The sequence below is a fragment of the Odontomachus brunneus genome, unplaced genomic scaffold (genome assembly GCF_010583005.1).
Source record: "Odontomachus brunneus isolate Ranch 3 - 2012 unplaced genomic scaffold, Obru_v1 Obru_scaffold_003, whole genome shotgun sequence".
Classification (NCBI taxonomy): domain Eukaryota; kingdom Metazoa; phylum Arthropoda; class Insecta; order Hymenoptera; family Formicidae; genus Odontomachus; species Odontomachus brunneus.
The window spans coordinates 2,049,171-2,065,049 of NW_022639453.1; the positions used below are offsets into that span (position 1 = coordinate 2,049,171).

General features: G+C 32.0%; 1 protein-coding gene across 5 annotated transcripts; it reads right to left on the reverse strand.

The window, feature by feature from the left end:
• Positions 1-183: 183 nt before the first annotated feature.
• Positions 184-11,021, reverse strand: LOC116843734 (spindle assembly checkpoint component MAD1-like). 5 transcript variants are annotated; one of them, XM_032814458.1, is made up of 9 exons: positions 10,861-11,021; positions 10,559-10,765; positions 5,361-5,694; positions 4,916-5,203; positions 4,676-4,843; positions 3,959-4,258; positions 2,515-3,315; positions 2,067-2,270; positions 184-1,872 (listed from the first exon to the last, which is right to left on the reverse strand). In XM_032814458.1, exons 3-9 carry the CDS (start codon positions 5,622-5,624, stop codon positions 1,774-1,776), a joined length of 2,124 nt encoding a protein of 707 aa, XP_032670349.1. In that variant the 5' UTR covers positions 5,625-5,694; positions 10,559-10,765; positions 10,861-11,021; the 3' UTR covers positions 184-1,773. The 5 variants fall into 5 exon arrangements, with proteins under 5 accessions (XP_032670349.1, XP_032670359.1, XP_032670340.1 ...); XM_032814468.1 differs by lacking the exon at positions 10,861-11,021 and having other exon boundaries at positions 5,361-5,626; positions 10,559-10,852; XM_032814449.1 differs by lacking the exon at positions 10,861-11,021 and having other exon boundaries at positions 10,559-10,852.
• Positions 11,022-15,879: the final 4,858 nt, after the last annotated feature.

Consider the following 15,879-nt stretch of genomic DNA (forward strand, 5'->3'; position numbering starts at 1 on the left):
TTTATTAGCTATCCATCTGAAAATGAGTTTAAAAGGATTTTAAGTATAAGATCCAACTATGATGTTAGCCTGTGAGTTACCATATACCAGCTTAACGAGCATTGGCACGCAGTAATGCATCCAATCAAATTCACCAGATGTTTTTAAGTTTATCCCATCTAGTTTAACTAATATTCGCTAGAGTAGCTACGAAAATAATGCATTTATTTATTAATACTGTTATACATTGTACGAATAGCCGTATACACAGGTACTACGACGTGGATAACGCAATAATATAAAGTTATAGATAACACAATAATAGTAGTAGAACTGTAACAATAATAGTAGTAGTAGAATTAAATAAAAATATTTGTATATTATGTCACTTTCGACAAACTTGAGAACTTGAATAAAAGCATTCTTTGTTAAAAGCATTTTAGATCTGATTTAATAAAAGTTTTCGGCAATTAATATTACTTACAATATAAGTGAATAAGATTATTATGATCGGTATTCACAGCTATAATTTATGTTTAAGTTTGTCTTAAGTTTATTTTTAGATGTACAAATAATTTTTCATTGGTTATGAAACATCTGAAGATGAACTTACGACGTCAACATTTTAAATATAAGATTAAACTATGAATATGTACCATCTTACATGTTGAATATTACATATATATTCTTTTATGTATAAATTTTGTTATACATTAGATAATAAGACATTAAAAGAAGTGAACACTCCAAAAACTTGAACATTCTAATATGAGATTGCATTCTAATATCAGCATAATCTGAATTTGAAAAAAATATAAACAGAGTTAATACAAAATATATCCTGGGTTACTTCTGCATAGAACGCAAGAATCTACTAAAAATTAGAGCAAATCATCTGTTCTGTCTGATGAGGACTGTTAAACTGATGCTGGCATTAGCCTAAGAAACCAGCAAATAGATATAATGGAGTATCCATCCCAGGTATCTTTGGAGAGTTTATATTAGCTACATTTGCTTTTACAATTACTACTACTAATACTAATCCAAAATATAGTATTTAAAATTTTGTTAATATTTAATCCTATAAATGATTTAACCCTGGATTACTAATATCTTTTTTCAATGCTGGTTATTAATATCCACTTTTCTGACGGATATGCCAATCTTACTTAATTATTTGTTCTCAGAACATGCCGAGTGCGGTATAAAGTACTCACTCTACCGTGTCTTGGACTCTACTAGATTGGAGAAGGCAATCGTGAAAGCCCATATAGGCGAAGCAATTCCAACGGAGTATAGTTTAAAAAATAAAGACAAGCCGTCAAAAAAACAAGCATTAACCAGGGTTAAATATTTCACATTCTTATGGATAGATATCGAGAGATATTTATTACGAACGAAAAGAATTCATCTTTAAAAGGAAATTAGATTTAAAATAGATTGCAATTTTAAAAGAAAAATAGTTCATAAGAGTAATAAAATAAAATCATAAACTAAATATAAGAGAATTATGCTACTTAAACATAATCAATTTATCTTACTTTTGAGGTAATATAATTTTTGGGTGTTAATAAACTTATCACACGTGCGATATGCGCATATTATCCTGTTTCCTATATTTCCAGATGTAAATCTTAGGCTGCTTTTAAGTTCAGTCGAACGACGGTGTGCATCTTCCGAATCCGTGATACTGATATGATGATGTGTACTGGCGACATAATCCACAATAGCGAATGGGCTATTCGGCAAATTAGCGCGAGTTAAGATATTTCCAGTTTAAGCTTAAGTAGCTTATTAGCTCAAGTTCAAGCATTGTTCAATATGCTCCGTCAAACTTTGTAACGTAGCAAATTGTCTCTCGCATTTCGGACACGGTGGCATTACTTCTTTATTCTGTAATTACGTTTAAATTTGCAAGTCTAAACAAATACTAAAATTTGCACATACATGAAATATGAAATATACAATATATTCCTTATAACATGAGGGAGCAAAATGAAGCATGCGTAATAACAAAGCAAAAAATGATTCTTAGGCTAATATTTATTTAAACAAAAATATTACTTTACTCTCAAAAGAGTACTTACTGAAGTTTGAGAAAGGCGTTCCGACGTTGAACGAGCAGTAGATGATAAATTATGGGTCAATTGTTTGTTGTAGTTTACTTGCTTTTGTAATTCCGCGTCCAATTTATTTTTTTCCTCCAGTAATAACTCTTTTAACTTTCTCTCTTGTTTAAAGTCTTCTTCATACACGGACATTTGGTTTTTATACGCATTGATTTCTAATTTCTAAAAAAATATAAAAAAAGATATTAAAATATAAAATAAAAAAAATAATATAAAAATAATATAAAAATAATATTAAAATTAAATAATAAAAATATATAATAATAAAATTAAAATATTAAATAACATTAAAATATAAAAAAATATTATATAAAAATGATGAAACTTGTGTTGTAACGTGATTTATATTTATTTGAATACGTGATGTTACGGGAAACCGAATTAGTTTGACGAAAAATTCACTTACGGTTTGATCTAATTCGCGTTGTAATATTTCACATTCCATATTCTTTTGTCTGTACTTCTGTAACAGGTCAGTTGAATCTATTTTTTGGTCTCGCGTTAATAATAGTTTTTCGTTTAGCAGAGCGCGTACTTTGCCGTCGTATAAATTCTTGCGTCGTATAAGTTGTTCGCGTAATATGTCTACTTCGCGCATACGGTGCCTCTCATCGTTTAATGATTGTTGTTGCAAATTTAGCTCCTGTATTCTCTCCTCGAGTTCTTTTTCTTGTTTCTGCATTTTACTTTGTTGAATAGCCAACATTTTTAATTTTTGTTGCACTTCAGTCTGTTTTTGCGAATTATTGTAAAAATCATTATCATGTGCATCGTTCATCTTTGAAGTTTCGTCTATCATTAAGTACATCATATTAACATTCTCCCAGTAATCCGCAAATACATCACGAATGTGTTCTTGCACATTTTTTAGAGCATCAGATAATGTATAAGTTAGACGATGTATATCATTATTGCAACATGCTAAGTGATTGTAGAAAAACGCCCGAATTTTGTGTTTTGCAACTTGTTTTTTCAACAACTTCAAATTTTCTTCAAACGTCGGCGCATTAATAGCTTTTTCAATTTCTGCAAACATGGTTATCATATAATCTGAGCAATATGTAAAGGCCATACATTTATTAACTACTTCCATGTAGTTTTTGACCAATTCACTTATTAAATTGTTATAACGTGTTCTATTATTTTCGTAATCCTTATCATTCCAGTAGACTGGATTCATCTTACACTTGTCAATAAGAAGAGTGAGCTGAAAAATGCAAAAGTAACATAATTAAAACGAAATATAATTATCTTGCACACTTTTCGTATTTAGTTATTTGAAATATCTTTAGGGGCCATTTAACAATTATGTCACTTAATAAGATGGAAGCAAAGAAGCGTAGAATTTTTAACTTAGAATCTGTAATAATGGAGGGGGTAGGGGGGAGAGATAAATAAAAACCATTGAGCGTCACACGTATTTTATATCTAAAAATATATTTTATAAAAATAATTAATTTTTGTTAGTAATTTTTATTTTTATTTTATTTTGAAATATTTATTTTCTTTCAAACACGATCTTTATTAACTGAAATTATAAAATAAAATAATTAATTTGATATTATGTTTAAAAATTATTTGTATCTTAGAAAAAGATAACATCGTCAAATAATTATTATTCGTCATATAAACTATTTTTTTTTATTCTAGTGGAGAAGGGGTGGGGAATGTAATACATGTCTTGTATTATTGGAAGAGGGCTCAAATTTTATCATACGAAATATGATGAAGGAGAAATAGGATAAAAATTCAAAATTTTATCCTATTCAAATTTTGCGTAAATGTTAAATGGCCCTTTTTAGTGTATGTATATATGTACGCGTATTATTAAAACAGTATTTAGACATTACCTCGCGTATCTGATCAACTGTTGACTTTTCAAATTTTGCAATATTTTCAGCTATGTTATATTCACATATTTGTTTCTCACAATTTTCTAACAGTGATTCTTCTTTTATTACCTTTGGTTTGGCATTATTTTCTTTCTCACAATCACACATATTTGTATGGAAGTCAAATGAATTCTTGCAAACGCATAGAGAAACCTGTTGTTTATTTGATAGTGCATATTTTTGCTCTTCAGGTATATGTGCTTCTTTTTGAGGTAAAGTTTCAAAAGTTAAATTGGGATTAGAGATTGTGTTAATTGGCTAAAACAGGAGAAAACAGAATGTACAATATACTGGCACTGTAAATAAAATATATATTTCTAATGCTTTTATACTTTAAAATAAGGTATAGGGTTGTGTTTTATGGTTTTAGTATGTGACATAGTAAGCTTAGACTTGTAATTATTAAGCAATGCATATTTCTCTTTTTTAAGTGTAGATGATGCAGATGTTTCATCTATATTATATTCACATAATATTTGTCTTTCACAATTTTCTAACAGTGGTTCTTCTTGACGTAATATTTCAAAAGTAAAAATGTTATTAGGATTAGACACTGTATTAATTGACTAGAAAAAACAGAATGTACAATATATTGGTACTGTAAATATAACATTATAATACCAATATATTGGTACTATAAATATGACATATTACATATTTCTAGTGCTTTTATACCTTAAGGTTGTGTTGTGTTGTTTCAGTTTGTGGCATAGCGAGCTTAGACTTGTGATCATTAGGCAATGCACATGTTTCTTTTTTAAATGCAGATACTTCTAATTCCTGAGGCACTGTTTTCCAAGTATTACTGTTATCAAAATCAGAAAGTGTACCATACATAATTGGCTAGAAAAAGGAAGAATGTATAATATACTATTACTATAAATATATTTACGATATACACAATTGGTTATATACTTCAAAATTGTTATCTTCAACTTGTTGCGTAGAGAGTTTAGTTTTTAGCTCCAAATTCTCTTTTTTAAGATCATTGATTAAGGTAGTAGTTTCTTTAAATTTTTCCATATTATTTTCATGTAGTTTTGTGACCATATCTTGCCATAAAACCATGGTATTAAGTTGTCTTTTCATGGCAAAATTGTTTTGTTTTAAGGTCTCCTTCAATTTCATATTCTCTTGCAAAAGGTCTGCAAGTTTCTTATGTATTTCATTTGTTGCTAATGATGATACCATTGTGTCATAATCCTACAAAAATAACAATTGTATATATATGTAATTAAATAATATTATATATATATATATATATATATATATATATATATATATGTATATATATATATATGTATGTATGAATATGGATAGAACTAATAAGCAAAATAATATTAAATTTCAATATACATACAACTGACATGCTTTTTTGTTGAATGTCAACATATGAAGCTAAAGAAGAGGCTTGAATAGCATCCAATGAATCCTTTCCTAATACTACAAAGGAACTAACTTCTGTTTCCTTGTCACTGCCATTATCATCAGTATTTGCACAAGGCAATGAGTCTTCCAATTTGGGAATTGATGTAAAATTACTCCAAAAATTAGATGTTTCCGTAAAACAAGACTTGTCTGTTACTTCTTTTATTTTAGGTGTCTCATGTTGAGTTGAATCCATGTCTTAATTGTTTAAATAAGATAATTGTTTTGTTTAGAAGTTTAAAAGTTAGCAACACTTTACTGCAAATCTATAAAATTTACATTAATACATTTATATATGTATAATTTGTTGTTAACAATATGATGTTTACAATAAACAGAACAAAGAAAAAAACAATACAACTTAAATACACATGATTAAACTTTTAATAAGTTATTCTATATTAATTTCTTCCTTTTAAAATCTATTGTTTTTGTAGTAAAATATAATATTTATAATAATTCAACAATTGTAAATAATAATAAATATTCACTCACGACATTATATATTAAAAATTATTATCGTGACAAATTGTGCTATTTGATATTCTTGCAATCTTTACACTTTAAAAATTACTTTAAAAGTCACGTATTACTGTCATGTATGTATAATTTCGTTCTATCTTCGATAATCAAATCTCTCTTATCAAAAAATATTTGTCGATAACAATTTATTATTGTAATATAGAGTCTACGTAGGCTGCGTTGCAATATTCACTAGGTCTGAGGTCTGTTCTTTTCCTCTACACTGGCGGCACTAGTGCAAGCAGTATACACTAAATTGTTTTTTCCAATGATTATGGCGACTTTATGACGTCATCGCTGTTTTTTTTCAGTGCAGCAGTGCTCAATAGGTCTGTTTTTTTCCTCTGCATTGGGACTACACTGAACTGCATTGGCACTGCACTACACTAGCACTGCATTGCACTACACTGAACAGTGTAGGGTGCGTTCAGATTCTTCATCCAGGTGCACTCTATTACTAGAAACACTATAGTATACGTTACATATATTATAGCACTTCTAGTAATAGAATACACCCGGGTGTGGAATGTGAACGGGGAGCGTGAAGTCCTGACAGTGAGGAAAGAACGTCTGCGTTCAAAAAACAGCTGATCAGTGAGCGGTCAATAGACCAATTACGTTGGCTGCATTCAGCAGACTCAACAGTTGCACAACTGTTGAGTAATTTGTCAATGTAATTGGTCTAGATTTAGGGATCTAATAGCAAGAACCAATAATCGTTGATTGCTCACTGAGCGCTTTTTCTACTGAATGCGCCCATTGACTAATTACTTAACCGTTGTGTAACCGTTGTGTCTCCTGAACGCACCCAAAGTCACAGGACAGTGAATAAAGCCAGCAGCACACAGTGCTTGTTTTCGTGCTGGATTGTTTGCTGGATGTAAATACTCTATTTTGATTGGTACATTTCTGAAGATAGGTTGAAATGCACCAATCAAAACGGAGTATTTACATCCAGCAAGCAATCCACGAAAACAAGCACTATGTGCCATTGGCTTAACATGGCGCGTCACATAGCTCGAAACTGTGAATTAATTGATTCTTCAGATGAAGAAGAAGAGATGCTTGTAATGTTGCAACTACCCTTAAAAACCACCCAGATAGCACAGAGAATTCAAAAAGAATTCAGTCGTATGTCATCAATTCTGAGTTTATTTTCAGATGTAAAAAGAATTCTTCAAAGTTCAGTTCAGTGAAAAGAATTCTTTTTGTATCTAAAAATGAACTCAGAATTGGTGACAATTATTTACTTTATTTAATTAATTTACGATTGAATTCTTTTAGTATTTTCTGTGCTATCGGGGCACCTTTAAAATTGCGCAATTTTTCTGCTTAACTCCACATATATAAAATAAATATGTAATCCATTTTATCTGAATAACTATGTTCCAGATGCGCACATTGACAAACGGACACAGCTACCCACAACGCCGTATGCCTAGAGATATTCTAGAGACTCTATAAACAACGACATATGATTGGATGTGTCCGTTTGTCAATGTGCGCATCTGAAACTCACTCAATAACTACAATTATATCATAATTGCTTTAATTATGTTGAATTTTACCTTAATAGGAATTTTACCTTACAGGTATTTTGCTATTAAGTTATTATGTTGTCTGTTTATTTATACTTGAGGATTCCAACCTATTCTTATGGCTCCTGCATACAGGACGCGGTAATACTTGCCGCGCGACAGCCAATCAATATATTGTTTTTCCGTAAGAGCTAGAAGGTTATTACGGAAAGCAGCATATTGATTGGCTGTCGCGCAAACTTCCGCCGCGCGGCAAACATTACCGCGTTCTGTGTGCAGCAGCCATAAGTACCCTAACAACACAGATGTCCAGGAGACATCTAGGATGCTTACGATAACGAGAGTAAAGCGAGATCTGGATCCGAGAGAATAGTATAATCTTCTATCTATAACTGTAATATTTTATGGTCTTGCTCCTGCTCTTGCAGTCTCATGAATACAGGAGCAGATCAGGAGTTCGTCTCACGAACAACAAAGATATAAACGAACATAATGTATCATTATTAAAGTGTATTAATATTTTATCTTAAATTTATACTTAGATGCGAATTTTTCAGCTGAATCAAAATTATATATAATATGTCACGTATTTCATAAGGTTCATTTAAAATAAATTAATCAAGCTCTTTGCAATCTTTGATAATTGCAATCTCCTGCATTATTCTCGAAAAATATCGCATACGATATTTTTCAAAAATACGGCCCCTGATCATCTGACGTGAGACAAGTTTCAAGTAATAATTATTAATACAGGTTCAGTCCTTGTTTAAGGAGTTTGAGAATCTCAAATAATTAATAAACTGAAATAATATGTTACATAATTCTTTAAATAAAGAAGATAAAATATTAATACACTTTAAGTATGATACATTACCCTTTGTTATTCGTGAGATGAACTCCTAGGGCCCGATGCTTGACGATATACGAATGAGATACGCATGCAAAAATCTACAGTATACGTAACGTGAACTATTTTCATATGCGTATCTCATTCGTATACCGTCAAGAATCGAGCTCCTGGGGCCTTATTCTCGAAAAATATCGCATACAATATTTCTATGAAAAGCTATAATATATGTAACATGAATATACTGTCTCAAACTCCTTAAACAAGGACTGAACCTGTATTAATAATTATTACTTGAAACTTGTCTCACGTCAGATGATCAGGGGCCGTATTTTTGAAAAATATCGTATGCGATATTTTTCGAGAATAATGCAGGAGATTGCAATTATCAAAGATTGCAAAGAGCTTGATTAATTTATTTTAAATGAACCTTATGAAATACGTGACATATTATATATAATTTTGATTCAGCTGAAAAATTCGCATCTAAGTATAAATTTAAGATAAAATATTAATACACTTTAATAATGATACATTATGTTCGTTTATATCTTTGTTGTTCGTGAGACGAACTCCTGATCTGCTCCTGTATTCATGAGACTGCAAGAGCAGGAGCAAGACCATAAAATATTACAGTTATAGATAGAAGATTATACTATTATAACATGAACTATAGCTTTTCATAGAAATATCGTATGCGATATTTTTCGAGAATAAGGCCCCTGATCTACTCCTGTGTTCATGAGACTGCAAGAGTAGAAGCAAGAGCAGACCATAGAATATTATAGTTATAGATGGGTGATTATACTGGGTACTTTCCAATTTTGTACACTTTATTACACAAAACTAGTTTATTGATTGCATATTATCTTACAAGATATTTTAGATAATATGTAACCAATAAACTGGTTTTGTGTACGTGTGTGTCAAGATATGTTAAGCAATTGGAAAGCACCCACTATTCTCTCGGATCCAGATCTCACTTGCTCTCGTTATCGTAAGCACTCCTAGAGTACATCCTGAGAAAGTCCTGAGGACATTTCTTCGTCTTCAGGGCAGCGATCATGTAACTTTTCCTCTAGGGCGGAAACGTGAAAAGTGAAAAGTTTCACGTGAACTCGTGATCACGTAACTCGGCGAAACGTGGAAACGTGAAACTTTTTACGTGAGCTTGTTAGCCATGAAATGTGCTGGCGGAAAAGTGAAAATCTAGACATGATAAATGCGGAATATATTATGCTATTGCTGTGATGAGATACATGAAACATAACAATCCTAAGGTTATAGCGATGTTTTTAAGGTTAATATGTTCTACAGCCGAAGGATATAGCTGATTTGGCCGATATTGAAATCATATAGGAACCATGTTTAGTGATTTGTGCTTTTCACGCATAGAGTTACTTGATTGCGTGAACAATGAAAAAGTTCACGTGAAATCGATAGAGCGAAAAGTGAAAAGTTCCGCTCGAAATTACGTGATCGCTGCCCAGGACGTCCTTAGGACATCCTCAGAAGATCTTATACTGTTTGGGTATACATTTTATAAGCATAAATTATAAGAACATCGTTTGAATCACGTGCCGCTCGATCATCAGGTTAAGCAACGCAGTCAGGATGGATGGGTTGACCACCGCTCCTCTTTTATCGATAAAAGTGCCTTAAATGTAGCTTTTCAGCCAAACAGATGGCTCCTAAGCTTCTTTTAGAGGCACTTTTATAGATAAAAGAGAATTCAGAATATGGGCCAATGTGATATCTCTAGGATGTCTCTAGGATATATTTCGGACATTTGTGCTGTATGAGTTGTGGACAAGGAGATAGTGATTGTTGTGATATAACAACAAATAAATCACAAACAATACACAAAAATCGCATAAAGGAATACGTTTAGCGCTGCGAGTGCTTTAGAGCGGGGGATAAACCAATTATATTACTTTATTTAACACTTCGAAGCATTTGGAGTGTCGAACGGACTCTATTCAAAGTGCAATATAATTTATATTATATAACATCTATATTATTAAATAGAAAATTATAATATTGACTTTCTTAATATTACTGTTATTCAAGATGTTACTGGAATATTTTCGCGAATAAAATGCAAAAGATTTATCTTTTTCTCTAGTACAATCAATCACATGACCTAACCTTGATTTAGATTCATAAATCATCCCTTTCATATTATCCTATAATTATATTTATAACAATTTTTTTAACTCTTACCGCTTTCCGCTTTGTTTCAATGGCTTCTCTTAATGGTACACAGATAGGATGGCTTTCTTCAAATTCTGATGAAATTAATTGATGAGTGACTGCTAAGATGTTGCCACGAGAATCACAAAAGAAGAAGTAGCAGAAAAGCGTTCAGGAGTACAATGGTTGAGTGAGGACTCACTGTCGTTGGAGTATTTTTCTAGGTATACTATGGATCTAAAAGAATACTTCAATCAAGGACGATCACTTAACGGTTGCACAACTGTTATATTTTCTAAACATATCTGCGTAGTGCGCAGACGTTACCTCACCGTCTTTCTCGTAATGACTTCTCTTGAGTATTCCATTTCTGTATGCATATATTTATATTTTGATTGCTTTCCAACAAGGCAACATAAATAGACAGAATATCACACATATAAGCAGTACGATAGCTATGACGCCAAGTACATAAATAAAAATGACAAACTGATGACAAATTGAGTAAGATTGGCTGCATTCAGCAGACTCAACAGTTGCACAACAGTTGAGTAATTTGTCAATGTAATTGGTCTAGATTTAGGGATCTAATAGCAAGAACCAATAATCGTTGATTGCTCACTGAGCGCTTTTTCTACTGAATGCGCCCATTGGATGCGTTCAGCGAACTCAACAGTTGCACAACAGTTGAGCAATTCGTCAATGTAATTGGTCTAAATTTAGGGATCTAACAGTAAGAACCAATAATTACTGATTGCTCACTGAGCGCTTTTTCCGCTGAACGCACTCATTATGTTTGCGAAGAAAATATCATAATATTATCAATAACTTTATTTTATCAATCAAAATTTGGTTTAAAATATCTCAAAAACTAAAACCATAATAAGTAATTTTTTACTTTTTCATGTAATGTTGGTTTAAATTTTCGACTACAATCATTCTTATTAAAATTGATAGAAACAATTTAAAGATATCTTAATAATAAAGAAAAATAAAAACATCAAACTTATTTTGTATTTATAATAACATACGTATTCTCATATGACTAATGCAGGATTTACACTGCGTCCGATGTCCGACGTATGACGTCCGATATCCAATAAAAGAATAGCTTTCTAACGGAGAATTGAATTCTATATTAGAAAGTTGTTCTCCTATTGGATATCGGACGCTGTACGTCAGACATGGGATGTGTGAATCCTGCATTACTGTTCTTTCCAACGGTGCAGCCGTTTACAATGAGCCAAACTTATGGCACTTACACACAGAACGCGGTAATGCTTGCCGCGCGGCGGAAGTCTGTGCGACAGCCAATCAATATGTTTTTCCGTAAGAATTAGAAGGTTATTACGGAAAGCAGCATATTGATTGGTTGTCGTGCGAACTTCCGTCGCGCGGCAAGCATTACCGCGTTCTGTGTGCAAGAACCATTACAATGAATCTGGAGCTAGTGAAAATTTATTTAGATGTATAAAATGATTAATTTGTATTTAATTTACTTTTAAAACAAGCAAATATTTATTTATAAACACAATTTTTATATAAAAAAACTAAGCGTTTAGTTCCGATCAACAATAGGTATAGTAAGTTTTAAACCTTAAGAAATTGACTAATCACAGTGGAATTGTAGAGGAATAATTAATTATGATTGGTTAATTTCTTACGGCTTAAAGCTTACTACATTTATAGATCGGAACTTACACGACAACGTTAATCTAGTTTCTTTTTTTTTTTCTTTCTCTCTTTCTTTATGTGGTTCTAAACCTTCTTTGGTCCTTTCGCCAATTACCAGTTAATAATATGAGGAAAATCCTCGAAAAACGCCGAGGCACGTTCCAAAAAAATCATGGTTCTGATTGGCTTTCCTGTTTTCTGCTTTTCTGTCAAGGTATGAATTCACGCTTAACCATCATATATGACAACAAATGGCATGAAGTTTTAGTAATGGCCTGAAGAGACGCATACAGCATTCGATGTATTTTACAGTAAAAAACTAAGGTAATGTAAGGACGTAAAATACTTAGTATTTTACATGTCTAAAACCGTGTGATTTACATCAAATATTTTATTTGCCCAACTCTGGTTGTGATAGCCCACATAGCACGCAATATAACACAATATCACAGTAATCCCAAACAGCACAAGAACTTCTGAGAACGTTCCAGGATATTCTGAGGATATTTGGACGTTCTCAGAACGTACTCAGGACGTTCCCTGGATATCTGTGCTGTTAGGGATATTACGTGCTATGTGGGAGGTTATATGTTACGGTGTCAAAAGTGAACATCACTGGAATAAGTGACAAGTTATGGAGATAGAGATTAAAGAGTGCATGAAGTTAGTCTCCCTTTTTTGAAAATAATAATTTTTAAAGTTGTTCCAGGTTGTTCTAACTTTGTACCACATTGTTCCAAAACGATATTATTTTATTGCAAACGCTATTGCTATTTTTCCATAAAATAGAAAAAACCATTTTTTTGGCTGGCCCTCCTTTTTTCAAAAATCAAACATTTTCTTATCGATACAGATTGTTCTAGTTGTTCCAAATATTGTTCCAAAAGGACAATAAGTAAGTCGAACCAAAATTCTGAAAAACAAAAAAAACTTTTTCGATAAACGGATCCCCGGACCAAAAGTAAACATACTCTTCCCTTCTTGTTCCAATGGAACTTTTTGTTCTGAGTTGTTCTAGGTGTATAAAACATATATGTTTAAACTATATAATTCTGTAGTATGAATCTCGTATTGCAATCGGTTCTCCCAAAATTCGAAAAAATTGATTTTGTAACTGTCATCGTCAAGAGTAAACATACTCTCTCCTTCTTGTTCCAATCGAGAACTTTTTGTTCTGAGTTGCTCTACGTCTATAAAACACAGTTCTGTAGTATGAATCTCATATTGCCGTCGGTTCTCGCAAAAATTCGAAAAAATTGATTTTGTAACGGTCACCCTCAAGAGTAAACATATTCTCTGCTTTTTGTTCCAATCGAGAACTTTTTGTTCTAAATTGTTCTAGTTCTACAAAACACAGTTTTGTAGTGTGAAGGTTGTATCGCAAGGGTGTATATCAGTTGGACACGGGGCAATTGGACACAGTCCAATCACAAGTCGCTATTCCAAGGGACCCTACAAATGTCTCTAATCACACGGTGCTGTGATTGGCTGTATCCAAATGCACCGTGTCCAAGTGCACCGCTCCCGTATCGCAATCGGTTCTCTCAAAATTTGTATTACACTCCGAGAAAGAAAAGTTCAGATAAAAGCCAGATATGGATTTTGTCAAGATCTGATCAGATATAATCAGATATAATTTAGATATGATTCAGATCTATTTATATATAATCATATATAATCATATATATAATTATATATGACTATATATGGACAGATCTGAATCATATCTTAATTATATCTGATTATATCTAATCAAATCTTGACAAAATCCATATCTGGCTTTTATCTGAACTTTTTTTTCTCGGGACGGTACACAGTTACTTATCAAATATTCGATCACAAATGCTTTCGATAAAATTCCATCCAATTAAATAAACAGCATTATACCAAAGCTGGATGCGTTGTATATTACGGAACAACTTCTCAAAGTTCCGTTAGTCACTATACTGCGTATGTGCATACTAATTGAGCGGAATACGACAAGTTACGTAAGCCTAAGAAAGTTTATATTAAAACAAAACGTACAGTGCAAATGTTTATTTATATAAAAATATAAAGTATTTTTATATGTTATAAGACAAGAATTAAAAGATGGCTTATAAAATAATATTAATAAATAATATCATTATTAAAATATACTTTTATTTTAATATGCTTTTATACTAGCACATTCTGTACGAACGCTCCTAATTATACGTATCACATTAAATTAGAATCCTCTTTAAGTCGATATCGTTAATCTTCTCATTTTCCCTCTTTTCCTTCACCTCTCTCTCTCTCTCTCTCTCTCTCTTTCTTTCTTTCTCTTAGCTTCTCTGTTTTGTAGGCCTAGAATAACTAAAATTAAACTATAAAAAGTTGTCGATTTTATGGGAGAACCGATTGCGATATGACATTCATACTACAGGGCTACAGATTCTCGAAAATATATCGCATACGACATTTAGTGAAAAGCTATAGTATACGTAACATGAACTATAGCTTTTCACAATATCATATGCGATATATTTTCGAGAATCAGGGCCCAAAACTGTGTTTTGTAGACCAAGAACAACTCACAACAAAAAGTTCTCCGTTAGAACAAGAGGAAGCGTTCCGATTGACCACGGTACGATTGGACATAACCAATCGATGATAAGAATTATCTAGTGAACTACGAAGTCGAACCAATCATTACAATCTATGTCCAATCGTACCGTGGTCAATCGAAACCCACTCGGAACAAGAAGGGAGAGTATGTTTCTTCTTGGTCCGGGGGTCTGTTTATCGAAAAAGATTTTTCTGTTTTTCGGAATTCTGGTTTGACTTGACGGAATTGTCCTTTTGGAATAATGTTTGGAACAACTAGAACAATCTATGGATGTTTACGATAAATCGAGTACGTGTTCCACTAGGGTCGAAAAATGTAATAAGCACAACCATCTAGTATCTTCATGGTTCAAAACAACTCAGTACTGCTTTCCGATGCTAGAGTAGAGTTATAGCGAATTCGGTAGCTTGCACTAGTGCGCACTGAGTGCGCATTAAGGCTTGTTTACAGTACATTCTTATATTTAAGATCGTGTCTTAAATACATATTTAAAAACATTTTAATTAATAAAATGATTCGTACGGATGTTATACATATCATATTATGGTTAAAAATATTTGAGAATTTATTTGAGAATTATTTAAGACAATCTTTAAATATAATAACATACTATGAATAAGCCTTAGTGCGCACTCAGTGCACACTAGTGCAAGCAACCGAATTCGCTATTAGTTAGAGTTAGCTAGAGTAGCGGATAACGTGAGCATCAGGTAGTTGATTTTCAAAAAATGTTAATTATTAATAAGTTTAATCTCATATAGTATGTTTATACCGAACGTTTAATACGTGTACCAATTGGTAATTTTATGTTGAATTATTTTGATTTCGGCGATGTATATAAACAACGTCATATTGCAGTAGTGCAATATTGATTAGAAACACGTATCGTATTAATTGAATATATTGCATCGCCGAAATTAGAATAATTAGATATAGTTATTAAGTTAATACTAATACTAATTCATACGCGTATTAAACGTTCGGTATAAACATACTATATGAGATTAAACTTATTAATAATTAACATTTTTTGAAAATCAACTACCTGATGCTCACGTTATCCGCTACTCTAGCTAACTCTAACTAA